This window comes from Cheilinus undulatus, linkage group 23 (genome assembly GCF_018320785.1).
Source record: "Cheilinus undulatus linkage group 23, ASM1832078v1, whole genome shotgun sequence".
Lineage (NCBI taxonomy): Eukaryota > Metazoa > Chordata > Actinopteri > Labriformes > Labridae > Cheilinus > Cheilinus undulatus.
In genome coordinates, this window is record NC_054887.1 from 20,938,459 (window position 1) to 20,963,904 (window position 25,446).

The 25,446-nt window shown below is 39.8% G+C and overlaps 2 protein-coding genes across 6 annotated transcripts in view; one reads left to right on the top strand and one right to left on the bottom strand.

Annotated features, from left to right (window-relative positions):
* Window positions 1-5,939, top strand: part of LOC121505375 (gamma-secretase activating protein) — a 48,629-nt gene extending 42,690 nt beyond the window's left edge. For both annotated transcript variants that reach the window (XM_041780647.1, XM_041780648.1), the window contains 3 exons: window positions 2,080-2,184; window positions 5,563-5,659; window positions 5,814-5,939. In XM_041780647.1, coding sequence (XP_041636581.1) covers window positions 2,080-2,184; window positions 5,563-5,659; window positions 5,814-5,914 — 303 coding nt within the window. In that variant the 3' untranslated portion in view covers window positions 5,915-5,939. The remainder of the gene's footprint in view (window positions 1-2,079; window positions 2,185-5,562; window positions 5,660-5,813) is intronic.
* A 2,266-nt stretch (window positions 5,940-8,205) lies between these two features.
* Window positions 8,206-25,446, bottom strand: part of ccdc146 (coiled-coil domain containing 146) — a 77,095-nt gene continuing 59,854 nt past the window's right edge. For 3 of the 4 annotated variants that reach the window (XM_041780644.1, XM_041780643.1, XM_041780646.1), the window contains 7 exons: window positions 18,181-18,291; window positions 17,919-18,056; window positions 17,208-17,333; window positions 14,619-14,741; window positions 11,227-11,374; window positions 8,503-8,602; window positions 8,206-8,311 (listed from right to left, as the gene is read on the bottom strand). In XM_041780644.1, the coding sequence (XP_041636578.1) occupies window positions 8,275-8,311; window positions 8,503-8,602; window positions 11,227-11,374; window positions 14,619-14,741; window positions 17,208-17,333; window positions 17,919-18,056; window positions 18,181-18,291 (783 nt within the window). In that variant the 3' untranslated portion in view covers window positions 8,206-8,274. Of the gene's footprint in view, window positions 8,312-8,502; window positions 8,603-9,978; window positions 11,375-14,618; window positions 14,742-17,207; window positions 17,334-17,918; window positions 18,057-18,180; window positions 18,292-25,446 lie in introns of those variants that run through there. The other variant, XM_041780645.1, reaches the window with a different exon arrangement.

Here is a 25,446-nt window from a genome sequence, read left to right on the forward strand (position 1 = left end):
TGGTTATTTTTAGGCCTTCCCATGTCTGGGTCATTTTTGTGTTGACCTCTCAAGGGCTCTTTGAGGGATTCACTTCAAACTTTGCACAATTTCCCACCAAAACCTCAAAAATCTAATCAGATCATCCTTAAGTCAAAGGTGAAGAAGGTCAGTGGGCTTCATGGCCATCCCTTACAAGATTACACTTCCGCAATAAAGCCGGCCCTGTAAGTTTTCATTCATGCAGGTCAAGGTTATCCAAATATTCATCCAAAGGGACGACTAGACTTGACTGAGGTTCTTTAAGAGCTGAAGAGGCCTTTGTTTTCATGTCCTCAAATGAAGGAAAATAGCAAAGACAAAGAGCTATTTGGCTGCCTGAGCATTACTCTAACAGGGACTCTAGGGCCTCTACTCTTCTTGGAAGGCTTTCCACAAGATTTTGTGGGAATTGTAGAGCATTTATGAGGTCAGGCACTGATGTTGGATGAGAAGGCTTCGCCCCCAGTCTCCGTCCCAGTTCATCCCAAAGGCGCTCGATGGGGTTGAGGTCAGGGCTCTTTGTGGAAGTTCTTCCACAATGAACTCACCAAGTCTTTATTGTCTTTGCTTTGTTCACTGGGGCATGGACATGTTGGATTAGAAAAGGACCTTCCTTAAACTGTTGCCACAAAGTTGGAAGCATAGCATTGTCCAAAATGTCTTGGTATGTTGAAGCATTAAGATTGGCCTTCCCTGGAGATAAGGAGCCTGGCCCAAATTCTGAAAAACAGCCCCATACCATTATCCCTCCTCCACCAAACTTCACAGTTGGCACAGTGCAGTCAGGTAGGTAATGTTCTCCCGGCATCTGCCAAATGCAGACTCGCTAATCTGACTGCCTAATAGAGAAGCATGATTCATCACTCCACAGAACAAGTTTCTGCTACTCCCCAGTCAGTGTGCTTTCCACCACTTGATCTGATGCTTGGCCATGGAAACCAATTCTATGAAGCCCCCACCGCCGTTTTTGTGCTTACATTAGGAGCATTGGCGCCTTAGCAGTTGTTGACCACACTCTGTGATTTTACGTGGTCTTCCGCTTTTGGCTGAGTTTGTTGTTCCTAAACTCTTCCACTTTCTAATAATATCACTTACAGTTGACTGGTGAATATCCAGCTGGGAGAAAATGTCACAATCCATCTCATTGCAAAGGTAGCATGCATCACAGTACCACACTTGAAGTCATTGAGCTCTTCAGAACGAAACTTTTTGGTATCACAAATGTTTCCAACTGGAGACTACATAGCCAGATGTTTGATTTTATACACCTGTGGCAACAGGTCTGTGAAACACCTGAATTCAATAAATTGCAGATGTGGTCAAACACTTTTGTCCATATAGTGTACCTGGATGGGTACAGTGAGGTTATGGATGCTGTAAATGCACCCACTGTGTCTATGGACACAGATATGCACCATGTATATATATTACTTTACTACCTGAATAGCAAAACATGCTTACAAACTGTAAAGACCAACAAGTTAGAAATAAATAAATCATGTCTGACAAATCTGTCCAGCACTTGATCATTTAAAGCTCTTGTGTGAAGCTCCAACACTTCATTCATTCACAGCTCTACTTTTGAGTGACAGTATTTAATTAAAACCATTTTTTATATGCCAACAAATAAAGAGTTTAACATCAGCTCAAAATGTGTGACAAAGTTTTCACACTAATGATACAGTGTGGATCAGAAGAAGAACTGGGCTGACGTGTTTGTCTTTACCTCCGATAATACCACCAGCCCTCCAGTGATTCAGCAGCTCTTTTGGCAGGACGTTTGAAGCTAGACAGAAAGCAGCCTTGAGGAAAAGCTGCCTTCTTTCTTATTGTCAGTCACACCTGTAGTTTTTGTTTACTCAAGTGTTATTTATGACTGCGGCGTGCATTAAACAACACTGCAGAGTGAGGTTTCTCTGCAATAACTCATTAGCAGTCAAGTGCTCTGGTGTCATTTTGAGCTCCAGTTAGCAAAATAGAACGAAACAGATGTTCATATTCTTTTGAGATGATCTCCTACATGCCTAAAATTAAAACTGTTTGTGTTTGTGTGCTTAGCCTATGGAGCAGAGGATCTTCCATATGTGGGATCATCCTGTCAGCTCAGCTTCAATCTCCAGAGATTATGTCAGGACTCTGCTGGAGAAGCACGACAAAAACAAGGTAACAATGCACAGTTGTCTGCCAAGCTGGGAGATGAGTCATACTTCATGCTCAGTGGTGAAATGGTTGGTGGATAAATCATAAATTGATGACTGTGATTTTTATCAGTAATTTCTGTTGTTAAAAAGGCTGTCTACAGCCATCAAAGAAACTAAATGAGGCCATATTTAGTTGGTTTTATCTTTAAGACACATCTAGCATTACCTGTGGTGTACCACAAGGTTCTATTTTAAGTCCACTTTTATTTCCTATTTATATGCTCCCATTAGGTTATATCATTCAGAGTCATAATCCCTCTTTTCATTTATATGCTGATGATACACAGATATATCTCCTGCTGAGACCAGGGGATCCTCACAGCCTAGCTGCTTTTAACTGTCTTGAAGATATCAAATGTTTGATGGTACAAAGTTTCTACAGTTAAACGACTCAAAATCAAAGTCATTTTATTCAACTACCCAAACTCTTACTTCATCCAGATTCAAAGTTCCCATGGTCCACTGCCCTAAAATATTACCACCACAGCCGGAAACTTAGGAGTCATTTTTGACTCAAATCTTTTAAAAAAACACATCAAATCAGTGATACACTCACTAATATTCTTCAGACTGGATTACTGTAACTCTCCTCTCTGGCATCACTAAAAATTCCCTCTCCCACCTCGATCTGGTCCAGAACAGAGTAGCTAGGCTTTTAACTAGTTTTAACAGATGACATCACATCCCCGTATCCGTGTTTCCCTCCTCTGTCTCCCTGTCGTTCCAAAGTCGAGACTAAAATCTTAGGGAGATTGGGTGTTCCTGTTGTATCCTCTTGGCTTTGGAACCTGCCTGAGGCGAAAAGCCTCACTTGTTGAATTGATTTTAAGATGTTATTGATCACTTTTAAAGCTTGAATGGGTCTTACTCTGTTTTATATCTCTGAAATGCTGACACCTTATGAGCCAAAACCTTAGGTCCTCCAGGGGAGATTTCCTGGTCATTCCAAAGTCGAGACTAAAATCTAAAGGTGATTGGGTGTTTGCTGTCAGGGCCTCTCAGCTTTGGAGCAACCTGCCTGAGGCAATAAGGCTCGCTTATTCAGTGACATCATTTAAATCACTCCTCAGCCCTTACAAAAGTTGTAAGCAACTTATAATCACTCAAAATGTATGGGAGAGAAGCAGGTAAATTCAGCTTTTTGCAGTGAGTCCCTTTCTGAGGGACAGCTGTCAGTCAGCGGTTTTGATGACAGTGGACAGTGCCACATTGCCAATTCATCTTTTACAACACAAATACCCGCTTCTACACTCCAATTTTTTATCCTGAACCTTTAATCATCCCTGTTAAACTCATCAATCTTCTAATTAATTGTCAAGACTTTACTGAAGCACATCAGAGAATAACAACAAAAGCATGAGCTTACCCGGAGAGACGCTCTTAAAACTGAAATACAATGGCTGTCAAACTTGACTTAAATGAAAGACGGAGAGAGCTGGGTTACAAACAACCAACTCAACACTGTAGGAGAAACTAGAGACAGTGAGCAAATCAAGCAGAAAGGTTTTTGTGGTGCTTCTGCTGACTCACACAGCCCTGCACAACAAAAGGAAATACTGAATGAACCTCTCACTGTCCCTGATGTTGAAGTAATGAGTCAGCACAGAGGACTGGAACCAGTGGCTTTATATAGACTTCACACACCTGGCCTTAATCAGGGACAATCAAGCATGCAAACCCTGCAGTGACATGATGACCTCACTGAACTCAGTGAATGGCACATATATGCTTTTAAATTTAGTATGGTTTGGCTTTTGACAGTTGAATACAAGACAAGATAACCCTTATTCAATACATTTGGGCTGTTTGAAAACAGACCAAGGCTATGCCTACTGATCAGTGAGAGCTACTTAGCCACAGAGTTGCATTATTATATCATGTTAAAATGCTAATATTGACAGTAAAAGCTTTTTGTTATTAAAGTTTTTATTTATTCAACAAAAACTATATAAACAGACATTATCAACACTTTAAATTACAGACTACAAAACAACAGGCTTGGAATATATATTGGTAACCAAAGTGGACAAATACTGAGCAGTTGTAGCAGATTCACCACATTTTCACTGTGTTCTAACAAACAAGAAACTGCTCCTAAGACCTCCCAAAGTTCTCACTTTAATTACTGGTTGTAGCTAACATTTGCACCCATGATAATGTCTAAAATAAGTTGCATCCATTTTTTAACATCTGGTAATGACGCGTTTCTTAATCTGAGGATCAGTCAAAGAGTTGTGACAACCCCAACCCCCAATCTGGGGTTTGCGGGAGGCTGAAGCCTATCCTGTAAATATGTAAATACAAAATGCAGTTTTAAATAATAATTTATTTATTGAGGGAAAAAACTAGCTCCAGACCTACCTGGCCCAATGTAGAAAACTATTAGTCCCCTAAACCTAATAACTGGTTTTGCAACAACAACTGCAAGCATTTGGGATAATTGGCAATGAGTCTTTCACATTGAAGTAGAGACAGTTTGGCACACTCTTCTTGGCAGAATTGTTTTGATTCAGCCACATTGGAATAACCTTCCAAAGCAGATGGATTGGCCAGGTTCCATGTCTGTCTGCCAGGTCTGAAAATGGACCTGATCAATCAGCGTCATTTGAGGAAAACAAGGTGGTAGCTATGGGTGGGGTTTAGTTGTACTAGGAGCCAATAGCAATGTCTGCTGCAGAAGTAGTGTTTAGCTCAGAGTAGCTGTAGTAGTGGCAGTTTTATCGGAGCTAGACCACATGTCTTCATTAAAAAGAGCAATACTGAAATCTTTTAAGTGAGTCACTGTTCATAAACTGCAGCAGTGCCAGCGTGTAGAGCTCAGGTTACAACTGGAGCTGTGTATACATATTAACTCATTTTGTCTTGTCACTCTGGCCCATAATAAATACGACCGAGACTTTTTGAAAAGACCTTCCCTTCCCAAACACTTTGTATGGGAGGTTTCCCAGATGAATATAAAATATATCCTATGCAATGGATGTATGAAAAAATCTATTTGGTGTGTCAGGTCAACATTTGAGGTTTTCTAGCATTAACAGCTTGTTTATGGTCATGCCACAGAATCTCAACCGGACTTAACAGCTAACACGGAAAAATCATTCAAGCACAATGTCAGCTTGTTCAGTCAGCTACTTGGCTTGTAGAGTAGCCTGAAGGGCTAGTGGCGTAACTTTATAGAGATACCAACGTATAGCACCCTAAAACTTTATCCAATAGAGGATAAAAAAGTGCGTTGGGGTGTTGAGTTTCTCGATGTACTGCAGATTTGTCTTGAGTGTTTGCATCCAGGATAAAACCAGCAGAATCCACAGCAAAGTTTTTGATTTTCCTTCCTCTACAGGGACCTGCATTCACTGTCAGAGACAAGCCAGGCTTCAGACCTGAGTTTCTGCCTCTTACCTACCTGGCAAAGATACTCTCTGATATAGAAGAACAAGGTAGAGTATGTGTGTGCGTGTATCCTGCCTGGTTTAGATACAGAAGCCTTTAGAGGATTAAGACAGAGTTTGTGTGTTTTCTGAATGCAGCAGGAGAAAGTTAAAAAGCCTGTTTGAAAACTGTATCTCTTTTTTTTTTTTTTTTTTCTACCAGCTCTGAACCCTTTCGAGGAGCAGGAGAACGTGGACGCCAGGTTCGTGGAGGAGACGGCTTTAAAGCAGACACTAATACTGCTCGGCTACGAGAAAAAATAGAGGGGAGAGGGAGCAGGAGGGCAAGGAGGGATGGCGGTGGATGGATGGATTGCGGGGGAAACAGATGAGGGGGAAAATGTGTTTCAGAGAACAGTCATCATGAAGCGACTGGGCCTTGAGGACAAGTAACGGATGGGTGGATGATGGAGGGACGGAGGGCAAGGAGTGAGAGATGCGTGGAGAGATTGAGAGGCAGAGAGCTTATAAACAAGCTCTCACTGGCTGATGACAAATTAGGGTGGGGCAGAGGGAGAGATGGATGGAGACACCCTGGAAGGAAAGGTGGAGGGGAGAATGAAAAGCTGTTTTTCCACTAGATTTAGGTAAACACCGAGGATGCTGGGACACGAGAAGGACAGAGAAACTTAATGGAGAATGTGTAAACAGGAGCAAACTTTGAACACAATAGGGACCAGTTAAAACTTAATTTACAAACTTTTCACAATTCTATTGAAAATCTATAACTGTAGGCAGATTTCATATGAACTCATTATTTCAGAGCCGCATCAATTCTCAACCGTCCTCCGCAACTTTCTCTGGTACAATTTTTGAACATGAATGTTAAAAACTGAGAGCAGACTTTATAAATCATGCACACTTGTTTATCCTCCTCATGCGCCTGCACCCCATCAACTTGATTACATGCTGACAAAAGCTACAGCAGCTTGATTTGGTCGATGACTGGCTGCTGTGCATTCATTCTGATTTCAACACTGAGTTATGCACAATGGTTGCAGTTCAATAACTCAGCAGCACTTTAAGGATTTAAGATTACAACCCCCAAAGAGATATATAATAAGATAATGTACAAATTTACATAGACTCATAACTCCTTATTAGAAACACACTGACACCCCTTGTAAAAAAAACTGGCATTTAGTGCTTTTATTTTGACAGTGGAGGAACAGAAGTGTGGTCCTTTGCATTTACAAGCCTATGACAGCTGTGAGCTGAATAGTTTTGCCTCCATGTTTGTACAAGTCGGAGTATAACATTTTAAACACAATTAAGAATATTATCAATTCACCATTGCCTTCATTCCCAGCACCTTGTCAGTCTCCTTTGTTCCTTGTTCCTCACACCTGTCAGCACAAGGGAGGGGGTAAAAATGATGTGGTGCTATAAGCTGTTCGGAATGTCAAGTAGGGGACAACTGAATTAAAGAGTAACTAAACCTTTGAGAATGAAAAAAAATGGCATTAGAATGTCACAGAAGGTCTGGGAGAGAGGGAAGGGAAGACACGCCCACTCCCTCCCTCCGTCTGCTGTCCCTAACCAGCCACAACATTATTCAGTCTATGGTGCTCTTTGGATTCCATTATTAGCCATAAACATTTCAGGTAGACTTACCATGACCTACCTCAGAATGAAATTATAGTATATGGTCAGGTAAAAGACAAAAGTTTGTATTTTATCAACTTTGTTTTAAGAACATGGTTTGATTGCAATCTCGGGCAATAGCACTACATTACCCACAATCCTTGAGTGCCACACTGATTGGCTGATATGCCTTTATGCATGAAACTTCTAACCTTGCAAAGCAGATGGATTCATCCGTTTCCCTGTTTCTCACTGGCGAATCCATCTTGTCTGAACCGTTTGGGCCTGGTTAGAAAGTGACAGGACCAATCAGCATCAAGGGGCAGTACTTTCAGGCGCGGCAGAGTCGTGATGTAAGCAAGCAGTACAAGAAGCCATTGTAATAATGGTGAAAGACATTAGCGTGGATGCTGCTAAAGTGCCAGTTTGATCAGAACTTGTCGATATTTCTTTGTTAAAAGTAGAACAAAGAACAGCATTGAGTTGTTTGCTTTTCAAATACGACAAAAGTTGTTTACCGACAGTCGCCATGGTTCGCGGCGTTATGCAGGTCTCTGTGGAGTTTACTCCTTCGGTAGGGGCGCAGCTAGGTAGCGGCTACGTCACATGTTTTTTCGCTTTGATTGGCCTGTAAAGATGTGACAGACAGAACGTTCATCCAGTCACCCTCAGAGGTTTTTTTCAAAGGCTCTGCCTTTTCCCAGACACCGTCTATGAGTGGTTTTCCAGATGGATGTGTGAAACATTATTCACAGATTACTGTGATTATGCAAACATGCCTAATGTATTGATGAGGTGCAGATACATTTATTCATTTGGACGTTATAAAAAATCAATCTGAAAATACTAGGAATAAAACCAGTCAGTACTTGGTCATGCAGAGTATTTAAACAGAGATGAGTCAGTCATTCCTCATCCCGCCTGCTCACAAACGTCTGTTTTGCATCACACTGCCGTGTGCCCTTCATTATGACTGAACTCTTACTGTAAGTGGTGAAGTTCTCTGGCAGTAGCGATGCTGTTTATCCGTGTGGCATGTGTTAATAATTCTTTATACAGTGTTTGAATGTTAACACCCTGCAAGACAAAATACCAGCGATTATTTACATCTCATGTTCAAACCAATACAAAGCATTCCTCTATGAAAAAGGGATTTTGTAATCAGTTGTTTACACTAAAACTGTTTTTTAAGATGGCTTGTAAATAAAGAGATTTTTGCTACAAGTGTTTTATTTTCTCTTTTACTGCTATAGTGTTTGAGAACATACCGTACGCAGAAGCTTTGTGGCATTTGTTGGGCTTTGGATCTCTTTGTTTCAGTAAATTTTCTTTGAATGCTGAGACAGCGAGCCAGTTCTTCTGTGGAGCCTTGAAATAAATAAAGAAATGATCTCAGCTCACAGCTCAAATATTTTTTGAGCTTAAGGAGAAGGAGGAGGAAGTGAGCTCTCACATGCCTGACAGTACCTGAGTGTTTTGGACAGACTCAGCAGAGTTCCACTGAAGTCAGGAAATTATCCCAGCATCAGTCATCGTACACGCTGAGTCACATTTAGCAAAGAGCACATCACACGTTTTTAGATTACCAACATCAATGCCACATTACACAATCTTTTTTTCATCATAGCAGTATTCATCTTACTACAGATGTTCTGAATCACTTCTGTTTGGGGGAATTTCTTTAGTAAAACATGAAGACATCGCTCACATGATTTCCTACTCAGCACTCTGGTATGCAGTTGATGTAATGTAGCTGAGTAATAAGAACAAACAGTCAGGGTTTATCTAACGGTGCTGGCCAGTGAACGATTGCAAAGACACATTCACATACAGCTTGGAAAGCATTTCCTCAAATCAGATCAACTGAACCTGTTGCCTTCATACATGTTCTCACTATGTTGCACATAAACTTAATTTTCCGCAGTTTCCTTTCTACTTATAACCACTTGTCTCAACTATTTATCTCTTTGCTGTAGCTAATTTTCAATAGATGGCAAGCACATGATGTCTCAGAAGGTGGAACCACTACAGTGACAGCCAGAGTATCAGAGAGCACATACTGGCATACTGGTGTCAGGAATCAGCAGGAAGTAAACAGTAATCACCCTAAATTAAGTGACTGCTGCAAACCTCCTCCACCCCAGCCGCCTCCTTTACATCTCATTGGTGTTCTGGTCGAGCTCCTTCATGCCATCCTGCATCCCTTCATCACTACCTTCAAGCCATCTCATCTGCATCCAGTACATTAGTTACATACTGTAGCTATGTGAGCTGCTGGCTACATCAGCTATGCTAGTTTTAGCTGCATTAGCTTAGGGAGACGACAACAGTAGTACAACTAAGCCAAGACACAAAGGAAGCCTGGGTAATTTGAGTGGAACTCCAAAACTGTGCGACACAAGGCCATCTTCTAACGAACTAACAAAAGCCAAAAATAGAAGCGGATGAAATATGTAAAAACAACTGATTTAAAGCTTTACAGTGGCTTAAAACTTTAATGTTAATTAAGTTTAGCATCCATCACTTCAAGAACCAGGATTATTTGACTTCAGGCTCTGCTTTGTGTGCTTGATTGAGGTAAATATTTAGACATTAGGAAATTACATTTTGGCCATATATTATAGTCCACTGTCCACTGTATCTTGAGTGAATAGCAGGGATTTCTGTCAAGCCTCGATATCCTTCATTTAAGCAGATATTCTCCTGTTTTATTGCAAAAGTGATGTTGAGGCATACCCTCTATACTCTATTGATTACTCTAAGATTACTAGTTTGTATATCAATGACCTTAGTATATATTTTTTTCCTTTTTTTTAGTAAATGTTGAGCAATTGAAGGCTTATCCTTTAATCTTAGAACACTTTCTTAAACTTCTGATTGGTTTTGCCTCATAATTCTCCAAGGTACTTCAACTGTAATAACTGACTCTTTTCTAATAATATGAACAACTAATGACAAATCTCAGCAAACTCAGAAGATCTGTTTCAAAACAAGTATTTTATACAGCCTTGATAGCACTGCAACACTTGTTCTATTACAGCTTTCAGCTGTAATAGAACACCTGTTTGTGTTAAAAGAAATTGAACATCCAAAACGAATGACCTTTTTATGTTAATATTTTTAATCCCCCTAGTCTGTTGATAATAAAAGGTAGAAACTGCAGATGTAGTTTGGAGCCTCTGATACAGATTTTCTCTTAAAAACGAGGTTCACAACAAAAACAGTCTAACTAATCCCACGACACGAACATTAGTAACCCACTCTGAACTCTCCACCCCATTTACAGCCCCAGTCTTAACTGTTTTCTTTCTTTTATTCCCTTTTTAGATTGCCATCGCTTGTTTCTCCTCATTTACATTCTCTTCGCTCTTGTCATCCTCTCTGTGCTTTCATTGCCCAATCCTCTTCCTCTGTTTACATTTATCATTTCAGGCATTATGCTGGCATTCTTAGTCTTGCCAGGAGCTTAAACCAGCTGCAGGATTACAAGTGTGGGGGATGAAACAGCAACAAAGATTTACAAATGTTTTTGAAATATTGCAGTGTCTGTGAGAAATGAATTTATGGCTTCTAATGTAAGAGGAAGGTAGAACCTGATATGTTGCTTAGAGAAGAAATAAATCCACAACAACACATCGTTGGACATAAAGTAACAATACACATAAATTTTTATCTCTCCCTGTACTCCATCTTGCTTTCCTCTCTTCTACTGAATGTGCTGTTACTGTAAGCAGGAGTGTAAACAAGCTGTTGCCAGTAAGTTTAAAACAGGAGAACAAAATTACAAACAGATGCAATCAGAAAGGTCGCTCCCTAACAACAGCAGAATGCAGGAAAGTGGAATTAAGCAAAATGCACTGGAAACTAATTTTGATTCAATGCTTTAAAAGATCAACCAGACCAAGACTCACAGTCTTATGAGTCCATTTGAGATGTATTTGAGCTCTCTGAAGATTTAAGTGTTGCTTTATGGATGTGTCTCACATTGGCACCTGGCTGGGAGGGTTTGAAGGGGGCCAGGGCCCCGTAGGGTTTTGGCAGCGGGAGCTCATCCGTCTGGGGGATGTACGCGTTGGGACGGATTTCAGCTGTGGTGTACACTCCATTAGGCAACTGGGTCCACGGGTTTTCTTCAGCCAGCTGCACAGACACACAAAGACCAGAGGCAGATTTAATATTTGATCAAGACTAAATGACCTTGGATAAAATGTTTAATTTTCCACAGAATTTTAATCTAGGAAATGGAATAATTGATAATATTTAAAGATTAATACAAATGCAAGGGCAGCAGTGAGCTCTGAGGCAGTTAAAAGTTTGATTTAGGATTTTAAAAACACATTTTTAAGAGATTACTGATACAGCAGACACTCTGGGATTGTTCTGCAGGGTTTTTTGTTTCAAGGAAAAATATTACACTGGCAACATTAACTAAGCTAGATGCACCAATAGTCAGTTCAGAGTATTGACTGTATATTGATAAGGACGTCATTTCTCCATGTCCTTGAATTGAACAGAAATGAAACCATAGTAACAAGCCCTGACATGGTACTCTGGTGCTGAAATTTGGATCAAAGATATGCACAGATGCAGATTTATACCACACTTTTTCAATTAACAAAAGCACACACTAAACTTACGGATAACGACTTAAAGATCCCTCAGATCAAAATCTACAGCAGACCAGGCTCTTGTTGGTTTGGACCTTAATGCAAAGGTCAGTGATTGGTTTTAAAGTTTTTGTTATGTTTCTTTCACTGTTTACCTGTACTCTGTCACAAAAACAAAAATTTACAAAAACTACAACTGTAGTTCCAAAAAGTTGGGGCAATGTGTAAAAAAAAACAGACAACAAAGATTTTCAAATCTCTTAATCCTATATCTTATTTACAATAGATACTGGGACAGAGCAACAAAAGACTGGAAAAGTAAGTGGTACTAATTAAAAACAGCTGAAGGTGCATTTTGCAGCTAATAGGGTTTAAATGGTAACAGGTCAGCAACATGACCGGGTATAAAAGGAGCTGGAACTAGAAATCACTGCATGTGCTCAGGAACACTTCCATAAATCAGTGAATACAGTTTGCTGTGCTGTTGACAAATACCAGATAAAGCTGTATCATACAAAGAAGAGGCCATATGTGAACACAATCCAGAAACACTGCTGTCTTCTCTGGACCAAAGCTCATTCAAGGTGAACTGAAGCAAAATGGAAAACTGTTCTGTGGTCAGATAAATCAAAATTAGAGATTCTTTTGGAAACCATGGATGCTGTGTCCTGAGTCCTACACCAGACAAGAATGGGACAACATTCCTCTCCCAAAAATTCAAGCAACTGGTATCCTCACTTTCCACACATTCACAGACTGTTGTTAAAAGAGAGGGGATGCTACACAATGGTAAAAATTTTGTGTATCTTTTGAGATGTTTTGCTGCCATCAACTTCCCATTTACATTTTAAACAGCAACCCAACTTTTTGGGAATTGTAAGATAAGAGAGCATAATATCCTGTTTTAATTACCTTTCACTGGCTGCTCATTTCTTATGGTTGATTTTAAAGTTTTACTTCTAACTTTTGAAGCACTTCCTAATCTGGCCTCAGAATATACACAGTCTATCTCAGATGTGGCCCCCTTACCAACAAGTGAGCAGTTTGAGATCATCAATCTGGAAATTCCACACTGTTCCTGCTTAAAACTTAAAAACTAACCGCAGTTTCACACTGGGTGTATGGTGGCCATGTAGCAGCTGGCTTGATGTTCTTTTCAATGTGCATGTTAAAAAGTTAGGGCTTTCAGACTATCTGCCAAGAATCTAGAGTATAGAGGGATAAGCTACAGAGGGATTAGTCTAAGCAGATATGCACATTGGTAGAACATTATTAGTTATTATAACATGTTTGCATTGTGTTTTCTTGGCGACCCAGATAAAGGCCACAAGCCGGAATGCATCAATCTAATGTATTTGTTCACTAAACTACAAGTGTTTCTTAAGTTTTGTGTGTCCACATCAGTTGTACATGTGACATGTGTAAGGAAAATGAAACCCAGTGCAAATCAGCTTAGAGTTTGTGCTTTTCAAAGTAAATGCCTGTTTAATATTTCCATGGAGAAACTAATTCATTCAGAATGCTTTACTTCTGAAATTTTCCCAGGTCACTTAGGCTATTAAATGAATCAGGAAATTATTTATTTAATAGCCTGAATAAAAATTTACTAGTCATGTTTTAACTTTATGGTTTGATCCATGGCCCATCTACCTACATGGAGGACTCGGGGTTCAATACCTAATCAGGTAGTTGGGGAAGTTTCAAATTGTTTAGCTTCACTCCCTGGCAGTTGTTACTGTGTCGATCTTAGTATACAGTCTATGGTGCAGTGGAGTAACAAAACAACCAAAGAGGACATAAATATCTCATAATCACTCAAAACTGAAAAATAACATTACCAATAATGGCACAAGAAGTTTCTTAACAGCAGTGACTTCCCTCTTATTTCTGCTGTTTCTTTAAGTTTAATGTGGTTGAAAATGTCTTCCCCCCTCAAATAGAATGAAAAAATACATTCTGTAGAATTCTGACAGCGCTGGACAAAATTGATTTAAACGCAGTATGGTTGATGGATCAATTTGTAACCATGGCGTACTCCCACTGAGAAAAGCAATATCTTCCACTGTGCACATCACTTCTCTCCCCTTTGACTTCCGCCCCAGAACAGCATGCAAACGAACTGTGCCTAAATCTCAGTGAGACTTCAAAGAGATGGCGATTTTTTCTATGCATATGAACAGTTTATCCGCTGGCATGTGATCTGAGGAAGCTGTGCACAAAAAAACCGAGGAATAATGGCTTTGAATGGGCAAAAAAAATCAGCGGCTTCAAATACATAAAAAGGAAGAACATATTTGTGTCATTTGGCAAAGGAAACACATTTACATTTGAGGAAGAAGCTTAAAAAGCAGGATTAAAAACGGGTAAAAAGGAAGGAGACAGCCTAACTCTTAGATCTGACAAAATTTTTATACTTCCTATTTTTTTGGTTTAAATGGATGAGTGTTTTCTCAGACAGGCTGCAGACAGCTGCGTCGGTCTCAGACACAGCTGATCGCTGTACAGCATGTGTGCCCTGCTTGTGTAGACAGCCTCTCCTTGTGTTTGTGTGCCAGTCTGTCCTCCTTGTCCTGTGTTTGTGCTTATATTCTCTTTAATCTGAGAGAGTGTGGAGAGTTTTGAACAGTGAGTACTCAGGTATGCTGCAGTCCCTCCGTTCCCCAGAATCTAAATCGATTCCTGCCCTGAGTCGTGTCCCTGCCCCACTTCTCTTCCTCCTTCACTCTATCTTTTTTCTTTCCCTTGACCACTGATCTTTGTGTGTGTATGTTTTTTACCCTCTCTCTCTCCTCTTTGTCCCTCTGTCTCCTCTTCTTGTCTCGCAGCATCCTCCGCCACTCCTCCTCTATCTCAGGGCAGGGTGGCAGGTCCTGCTCCAGCTGCTGCTGGCACCTGTCCATCTGGAAACACAGAAACATTCACTTTGTATTCCTGTCACTCCTTTCGTCCACTGTGCTCTGCTTTGGCTCAATTTGATTGTAACTTTTCCCCAAAACAGTCGTATTAGTGTACAAAGTTATACCTCTGCATTTTCTGCTTATATTTGTGTCTGTGTGGCGCTGCAGGAGTACACCAGCTGCTGAGGTTCTTCCTCAGGATATTAACAGGTTATTAACTAAGCACACAGGAAATCTTATCACTTTTTTAGTACTCTAAATTTTCATTGAAAGCTATAAGACTCTGCATGAGTCAGCATTTCAGAACATTTTGCTTAAATAATGATCAAGCATACAACTTCTTACCTTGCCCAGGAAAAATTCATGATGAGCTCAATATAATAGGTGACTAGACTGAATAACTTCCTTAAATCAAATATTATTAATGCATTAATTATGCACCTTAATTAATTGCAATTAGTAGCATAAATGTTAACTGTCCTAGTTGTGACTATTTTGTGAAAAATGATGCTCTTGTCCCTTATAAACCTAGTAAAAATTCTACTGAGCCAACAGGCTAGCTGAGCCCCCCCCAACATTTATAAAAAACCCCAATTCCTTCACAAACATGGTTCAATTGAAATAGAGATGTACTATCAACCGAATAAAACTTGCAACCAAGTGATGGTGTGCCATTCACGAAAGAGCTTATGCTACGAAACATCTCTTTAGAGTCTGGCACTCAAACTGGCACTCCTGTTTGAGTGCCAGTTTCCTTACCTAGCGTTTCTTTATGCAGAAATCACTACTTGCGCCCCAAGGAGAGGAAAAAAATGGATTAACATTATGATCTAGATGTTGCTTTAAAGTTTGACAAATAGGAAACAGGCTTTAAAAATAACAAGGTGAATGTATTCAAGTAAATATGTTGTATAAGTGTGACTTTGCAGATGTGGATAGGCAATAGTAAACACACAAAAGCAGCTTTTAGCTTAACATAGTTAATAATAGAAAACGTTTCAACTGTGTTGCTTAATTCGTATTAAACAGTTACTATTTAGGCACATTACTGAAGCTTAACTTACTGTTGATGAGGTGCTGAGTCTTTTGAACACAAATACTAGCAAACAGTCCAGTTAGCTTCTCTTCAATATCAGCCGACAAGCTGAAGCTAACACTTGTCTTAAACGTGAACAACAGAACTTTACTTGGTTTCTTGGATACAGATGTTGCTAACGAGCTGCTAGTGCCAAACTGAGTGCAGCTTAAAAACAAAAACATATCAAAGTTTTTTACTGAGCTTGGACAGCAGTTTAACACCATTGCTGAGGTTCTGGGGCTCAGTTAGTGAGGGCTTTAGTTGGGAACAAGGAGGGTAGATGGTATAAGCCCATGTAAGACCTAGTCTGAAAACTGATTTGAACAGAGCACTGGGCACCAAACAGCTTGGTGTAGCCCCTCACTCTGACATTGCTTCATCGGATCCTGTTTGTTCATGTGCATGTATCTCAGATTATGGAATTTCATTCATGAACACTTTCACGTGGCAGAGAAGGCTCTGCTTAAAAGATGCTCCCTGGGTTAGTCAAGCAGCATGCTTTGACTTTCCAGGGAATGCATGGCTAGAAACCCCCAAATGGATGGATAAATTGATGACAATGGTACTGAATACAATAAAATGAGTTCAAAAGTAATTAATACATTGTAGCATGAATCTCAATATGAGGATGCAACAAGCTTTATGCTATAAAGGAGGAGGCTGGGGTGGAGGAGGCTAAGTTTTGCCAGCAGTAGCATGATGCATCAGCATCAATGCAAGCACGGATTAGTGAGAAGTATGTCATACTCAGATATGTGAATGATCTGTGATTGTTTGTGAGAGCTGGGAGGCGATAACTGGAATCAACCCACCGTCAGGTGATCTCAGCTGGGCGTATCTTAGCAATTTTTGCTGCAATTTGGAACAGAAACCCTTAAAGTGTAACAGAGAAATTCTAACTTTTTAAAAAAACATGTACAATCAAATGCTGTGGGAATTGATGCTTAATAACCTGTGACAATAAAATTGATCGTGCTTGTATAATGTCTTTAAAAACAGAGTTACCTGACAGCTAGCTGTGAATGCTAAGCAACATTGCCAAATATTAATCCTGATTCCTCAATGTTTTCACCTACTGTGTTAGCAGTAATTCATGCATTTCTTAATCAACGTCTCATTTGTTGTGAAAAAAATCACTGAATACTATTTTTCTCCCTGTGTTAATGTCTCCATTTATTTCCTGTGCAAGCAAGCTAATTAAATGAGTTTGAGGTCAATTATGGGACTTAGTGAGAGATTATTTGTGATTTTTCTTTTTTGTCTTCGATCGAGCTCAGTGAGGAGTGACAGGATAAAAGGGAAGCCCAGCATGAGACACAAAGAGGAACTATGAAACTAAGACTCAAAACGTTGTTAGTGTTATAAGCTACCTCTCCGGCTCCACATCTCACCTTGAGCTCTTTCTCTTTGATCTCCTGTTGCAGAGCCAGAGCAACGGCTTGCTTCATGGAAAGTTCTGCAGAAGCGGCCATCATGCGGTGGTTTGTGTCGATGATGTGAGCTCGGAGCTCGTTCAGCTGGAGGCAGAAAACACACACACGAGATTTTATACTGATTCCACATGCTTTTTGATAAAGAATTAATGTTTTTCAAAAAACACAGCATAGATGTTTTGAGGGTAATCATCCAATTTGGTCTAAATTAGGCCTGTTTTCATAAGCTACTCCACTCCTTTTGTAGCTGTACGTGCATTCTTATACATTTGACATCCACTTAGACAGAAGCTCAAACTAGAAGGACACCTTTAACCTTAAAATTTCTGTTACATCCTGTCCATATCTTTTCAAATCAATCTTCCTTCATGTTTAATGCAGTGAGTCTTGGTTCAGGAGCTTTTGTTGAGGCGTTTTATAATTGGTGAGTATGTGAGAAGAATAAGGACAGCTAGGCAGAGAGAAAGAGGGAGAAAGTGAGAGTAGGAGGAAATTGTGATGCTCCTTAACGCCTGCTCTGTGTGCGCCTCACATGGACAGCACATGCTCCTCCAACATGGTGAATAGAGAGATAGCTAAATGAATGGACTTTATAACTGTAGTATTATATTCCATCATCTTTATTGTTACAGCTGATCTTTCTCTTTAACTGCATGTGAGTCTATCTACCTTCTTTGCCAGCGAGAGTCTGTCCTCTTGGCAGTTCTCTGCCTGCTCGCTGAGCGGCTTCGAGAGCCGGGTCACCTGGTCCACAAGGAGTTCTTTTTCCAGCACCTGCCTCTCCCTCTCTGCTAGATTCACCTCCAGCTATGCGAACAGAGACACAGTGATTATGAACCTTAAGGTACAAAATAAAGAACAAAGACCTACATTTACCATGTGCATGGTGGGTGGAGCTTGCTTAGATGCTAGTGTTTATAAAGATGTGTACCTGTTCAATCTTTTTGATGAGCTCTGCAGGAGAGGGGTCTGTGCCTTTTAGCTCCTTGTATTCAATTGTTCTATTTAGACATTCAATCGTCTTGTCTCTGGCTTCTGACAGCTGAAACACATGGAGAATTAGAGATAAAACAAGGCAACACAACAAGTTTAAGTGAATAGTGTACTGACATTTACAATATACACACATAAATTGTACTCACAAAGACAGGACGCTAAGCTAAGATGCCTGTGAGTTAGCTACTGTCTGTGTTTTGAAGGACTTCTTGCTATTGCACTGTAGAAGACAGGCTTACAATATTTTTCAGCTTGATATATCTGCCATATAGAGGCTATTTCCAGAGAAATGACAAGTTACAGGCAAAGTGTGATGAAAGAAACCACTTTTAAAAATACCACAGGAACCCTCCATGGTACAGTTTTAGAAAATTATTCAGACATCCCCCAAGTCAACAGAAAAAAACATGGGAAAAAAGGATACACAAGAAAAACAAGGCAGAAAGGCCAGCAGGAGGACACCAGAAATTATAATGAAGTAAGAGGACAGGATGGTGCAGGAAATTTTGGATTCAGGCCTTGAGCTGACACTATTATCTTGAAACAGCCACAATGGCTGAGTGAGTGGATTAAAGCGGTGAGAAATGTAGTACCACTCTTGTATCAGCACAGTCAACACTAAGCCTCCGCCTGCCTCCAGCAGCTGATTAGCTTAGCTCAGTGCGAAGTTTCTGTGAGAAAAAGTCTGGAATATAACCTCCAAAAAAGGCTAGATTCTTATCTTTTATAAAAATCAGTTTCACATCACAAACAAATGTTTAGAAGCTCATTCTCAATCATAAAAAAGGGAAATATGTGACAAGTCAAAAAAATGATATTAAAAGTCAGAATTATGAAAATAAAAGTTTAAATAACAGGTCAAAATTAGTCGGGCAGTGGTTCAGCACAGTTGGTAGAGCAGGTGCTCATATGCAGCGCACCTGTGCATAAGATTTAGGCCTGTGAGGTGCTAAGGATTCATGAAGGGGCCCTATGTGCCACAAACCAGGGCTGGAGGGTGGCCGGCCAGAGTCAAACTCAACACGTCGACACATGCATGTCTTGCTTAGCAACCAGGTCAAGCTCGATGGCATCTCTTTTATATGGACCTATTTACCCCTCGGTTTAAACCCAAAAACCGCCAGCATTTTCAGGCCTTTGGGACATCCATAACACGACCAGGAGGGTGGCAACCGACCCAACTGCCCGGGGCCGTGCTTACTCACCACATCCACCCCTCATTCTGCCCTAAAGATGTGGACTTTAATTTTTGTTTTTTCAACAGGTTATTTTCCCATGCCCCTGGTTATATGCAAGGACATCCAGAACATGACCAGGACTGCATCAGTCCTTCGTCCTGCTCAGTGGTGCCCTCAGACAGCTTACTTGCCACATCTATGCCTCACTTTAGTCTCATTTTTAGGGCCAAACATGCCTAAAAGTTCTGCACAGTACTGTCTTCCCCCACTTTGTCACCCTATTATGTTTCTTTAGCTGTTTATCGAATGAAGCCAAAAAGCCCCGAAATAATCTTTAATTTTAAGAACAAATGAAAGTATGTCATCATAAAATTGTGATAATGGGTTATAAAGATATTAGAGAATTGGGTGTTAAAAGTTAAAATTTTGACAAAGTAAGTCATACATGAGAACAAAGTTCAAGATTATGAAAACATCTTGAGGTCTTTGCACATTGGTTCTGTTTCAGATGTGTCCTTCAGGTCCATGATCAGGTATGAGTCCATGAGTCCGAACTGCAAAAATTCATAGAACACGGCAAAAAGTTCTGTACTGTGAAGAGAAAAAGCAGTGACGATGATTCTGTGCCTCTCACTCCTTAAGAAAACACAGAGTCCACCATATTGACAGAGATCTCTATATGGCATCAGCACATGCGTCCTAGCCCTGTGCCAAGTTGGAGAGATGGAAAGCAACTTTTATAATTCAGTATATGTTACGTGACTTTAAATACAAACTGTGGCTGTTATCTATTATGTTCCTTGGTTGATAACTTCATAATGCTTTCGCAAATCATGGTGTTTTATGTGAGGTTTCAGTGTGAAGGAGAGTGAGTCAGAGGGGAGCTGTCGACGCTGTTCTGGATAATAAAATAACCCGTTTAAATGGCTTGGACGCATGCAAATAAATGCAAAAATCGCATCTAATAAGAAAAAAACAAATATGGCAAAAGTTTTGGCATCAGTGTGCAGACCTGCTTAATACAACGTTACATTGTCTTTCTTTTTTAATGGGCAGCTATGTTGGACGAAAGAAACAAACTCATTTTGCAAAGTCCTATAATGTTGACATTTTACACTGTAATTATGACTTATTATCTCAGTATTTTAACTTAAAGTTTTCTTTTCACAGTTTAAACATTCTTACCTTAAGACTTTGACTTTACATCTCATAATTGTGTCTTTTAATCCTATACAATAGACATCTGATAAGGATGCCTCCTGGTCGCCTTCCGGTGAGGGTCTTCTGGGCATGCCCAACTGGAAGGAGACCCCAGGGTAGCCTCAGAACTCACTGGAGGGATTATATATCTCATCTGGCCTGGGAATGCTTCGGAATCCCCCAGAAAGAGCTGGAAAATGTTGCTGGGAAGAGAGATGTTTGGGTGGACTTGCTTAGCTTGCTGCCACCGTGACCTGGCCCCGGATAAGCAGAAGAAAATGATGGATGGATGGAATCCAATATTTGCCACCTTTTAGCTCATAATCTTGACCTTTATGATATAATTCTGACTTATCCCACAATATTGACTATTGATCTCAAAGTTTTGACTCCTCTTCTAAAGTTTTGTAACCTTGTAAAGCCAATGGAATGACCAGATTCCATGTTTGTCATTATTTCATTTATTTGTTTATTTGATTGGGACAGTGCACATTAATCAACATATCCGCAATAAACGCCAATGTAAATATGCAATAGCTAATAGCTAAATTTCATCCGCCTCATCAGGCTGATCCCATCCCAAAGCTTCAAGCTTAAATCATTTGTGCCTAGTCTGAGATAACCATACTAGCTGTGGGCATGGTTTAATTTCACTGCAAGCTGATGATGGCAACTGATGAAGCGACTGGATTCATTGAAGGGTAGCCCCTTGAAATGCAGAATCTTTGTTTTCAAGGGGGTTGGCTCTAATACAGCTAGAGGTTATTTGCAGATGACATCACACAGCAGCGGAGAACTCCCCTTGGGGGGCGAGTAGCTGTGAGGGCACTCACTCTTGCTGCTCAGTGAGGCAGGTGGGGAAATCATTGATGTGCAGAGCCAGGTGTGTGTGTGGCTGATTGGCCTTGATTGTGACCAGGTGTGGGAAGCTTACTTAAACTCTTGGGCTCCACTGCTCTGTGCTGACTCATAATATCACTTTCAGAGATACTGAGAGCAACTCTCTGGGTTTTCCTCTGTGTTTGTGGTTATAAGGATCTGCTAAGGCAATGTGATAATCTTTCTGGGTGGTTTTAGTTAGAATTTCACGTTGCTTAAAGATAGTCTGGGTCTTGTGTGTTACCGACAGCAACAACAATTGCACTGAGCTCCATACATGGGGCCTAGTAATGGCACAAAAATCAAGAGAGAGAGAGATCCCATGCAATAGATAGATTTAAATGTAATAATCTTTTTGTCAAGTGACTAAAATAAAGAAAATCAGATTATGGACAAAAAAATGACATGAAAGGATAAAAACTCAAAGTTACGTTTGTATAAAGTCAAATAATAACATTTCACTGTGGTTACCGGGTGTCCATTCAAATAATTATTTCAGTTTAAATAACTGTCTTTACTAATCCTAAAGATGTGTGAAAGCAAAAAAAAGAGGCATCAGTTCAAGGCTGAAAGTGGTAGAAAAGATGATACACACATAAATTTGTTAACAAAAAACCTCACTACATGCATACTACACCTGTGCAGCAGAAATGTCAAACATAAAATGATCTAAGCTTCTCATCCCTTCTTTTATTGAAAGCACAGAACGTTAAACTTCTAAAGCTTCAAAAGATTGCAAAAATGTCAGGCTGAATTTTTGGAGAAAAGGGTATAAATTTTGCAGGAGACCTTTTTGTTTCAAGTTGATGGATCAGTGTTGTAAATACACCCAATGATACAGAATTTATACTTGCAATACACAGGGAATAATATATCTCCAATTCTTAAAGTTGTACTTTATTTGGAAATAAAAATAAACTTGATGCTTCAGGGTAAATAGAACAAATCTGGGTGTCTGACTTGTTCAAAGCAGGCAGTTCAAAGACTCAGATTCAACTCCAAGGCATTTTCTGTCATTTGGAAGTCTTAATGATTAATAAACCCCATTATGAATATTTAACCCATTAAAGCTGAAATTATCAGCATTCACAGCCCTAAAAAACACAATTATAAATAGGACTGGGTTTCATCGCAGCACCAAATCAACGTGTTTCATGGAGAAAGCAGATAAAGCATACTGAATGCAGATTATAATAGCTAATAAAAGGAAAAGTGGTCTCTTAACCTGTGCTAAGGCCATAGATGGAAATCAGTGCTTCAAATAGCTGCAGTAGCTCAGCAGGGAAGTTAATGAAAAAACTCGATAGCCCCTTTGCCATGAAATTGATGTTGTCTTTGTATAAAAATATATGAAGCTGAGATGATCAAGGAAGCATGACAGAGACCATAAAAAGGACATAAGCAGAAAACAGAAGAAGGAACAAATCTCAGGAGAGACAAAAGGGAGGGAAAAGAAAAACAGATTTGAGAAGAAGACAAATATATTGGAGAAAACTGATTGGATGGACAATAGTATATAAAGAGGAGCAGAGGGGGGAAAACGGGGTGTAGAAAAATGCTGTCCACAGGCGGTCTGACCTGACATGACCTGGATTATGAAACAGCAGCTTCTCTCCACTCAGCCGTACACAACCTGTGTGTGTGTGTGTGTTTACGTGCCTGTATCTAATGCGAGAGTTTATGCGTCAGCCTTGAAAGACAGCGTGGAACAAAGTGATGATTCTCACCCCCCCCTTCACGGAAGAGATTAATGAAGATTAACTGCCGCCTGTACCTTTTAAAGGATGCTTCCTCCCTTGAAGTCACATAACTCAAGTCTAAACTTTAAAGTATGACTGTCATGTGTTTAAATGGGCTGTTTGTAAGGCTAAAGTTACAAATGCTTAAGAAAAAAAGATGAGGTAGACAAATACAGAGATAAAGATGCAAGTGGAGCAGATGTACATGCAGAGACTGATAAAAGTTTGACAGAGGAGATGATAAAGAGAAAAGGAGCAAAAGAAAGGCAGCGTGAAGCCCATAGTGAAGAAAAAGGAGAGAGAGAGAGAGAGAGAGAGAGGGGTGGAAAACAGATATGAAGTAACAGGAACTGGGGCTGACCAACAGGGACCAGGGTTATCTGCAGTTTTCATGAGAGCATGACTCTAATGACAATTTCTTGTTCCCTGTGTGAGGACTTAAATGCATGCTACGTGCATTTAAATAACTGATATCAAGCATTGAAACTTTAAAAATGACCCTATTCCATGCTTAAATTGAAAATTTTAGGTTCCAGGTTGTAATCATCTGCTTTAAAGTGCAACTGAATATAGAACCCTTGTAATGTGAAGAGATAAAAACAGCCAAGCCTTCGTGGTAATACTGTAAAAAGATTAGCCAGATTCCTTATCTATCATCAGTCAAATCCATCTTGCACAGCTCCAATCTGAAATCATTGTGCTAGGTTTAAAAACAGACCTGACCAATCAGCATCATTTTAAAAGTATGAGGCGGTTTCTAAGGCCAAGGTTTAGCTGTGCTGGAAGCTGACAGCAATGGCCACCACCAGTGTAGCATTTAGCATGGATGTAGCTATAGTGGGAGTTTTATCAGAACTGGACCACATTTCTTCATTAAAAAAGAGCAAAGAGCCATACTGAAAACAGGGAAGATGATTTTTTCACGCCTCCCTACAGCCCTTTGCATGAGTTTTATCCACCAACAAGCTCCACTAATTATAAGCTAACGTTACTACTGAAGCTGCTCACACCCACTTCTTCATCTTGTCTTGTTGCTCTGATTGGCCTGTAATAAATGGTCCAATCACCTTCTGATAATTTTTTGAAGTTCTGCCCTTCCTAAATGCTTTGCATGGGCGGTATATAACAATCTATCTGGCATGTTTGGTCAACAACTTCCTACACTCTGGAGGACCAATTACACTGTAGAATCCATATTCCACTGTAAAAACTGGTAAGTGAAGTGAATCAGTTAAACCCAGATAGCTAGAGAAATAATTCTTACCTGTGCTTGCTAGCGAGATACAAAGTGGAAGCTTGGCAACTATAAGGTGAAAGATAGCAAGGTACAAAGTAAAAGCTAGCATGCTACTAGCTTGTTAATAAGAGAAAAAATACCAAAAACAAAAAAAATAAAATAAAAGCAAAAAATTAACTAGCCATTTATAAAGTGGAAAACTTGGACAACTACAAAGTGACAGCTTGTTAGGTAAAAACTGAAAGCTACAATGTGGATGCTAAAAGCTAGCTAGCTAAAAAGGACAAAAGGTAAAAAATTTCAATATAAAGTGGATCCAGGCAACAACAAAATGACAACTAGTTAGCTTAAAAGTAAAAGCTAGGAATGTACAAGTGAAAACTGTTATGATGAAAGTGGAAGCTAGGATATATGGAAGCAAGACTTGAAAACTTGACTCCACTTCATATTTTAGCATGCTACTGAGCACTTGCTTGATGTTAGACAAGCTCTTGTACAGCAAGTGAGATTCTTTAAGCCAGTGCTCTCAAGAGCACTAGCAAAATACAAACTGACGGCTAGCGAGAAAAGACAAAAAACTCAAAAGAAAAACAAGCAATCAGATTTTTAAAAAGCCGGTTAAAAGTGGATGCATGAAGGGACAGTTTGCCTAAAAGTGAAAGCTACAACGTGGAAGCTAAAAAGCTGGCTAGCTAAAATGGACAACAAGTTAAAAAGACAGTATGTGGATGCAGGAAACAACGATTTGACAGCTGGTTAGCTTAAAAGTAAAAGCTAGGAATATACAAAATAAAAACTAATATTTTGTAGAAGTGTAAGCTAGGATATAACAAAGCAAAACATTTGATCCCATTCTATTTTAAGCACTTTATTAAGCACTTGCTTGTTCAAGGCTGAGCTTTTTCACAGCCAGTTTTAGCCTCTTTCACTTTATGCAAAGCAGGGCTACTGGCTAGCTTTAGATGGGC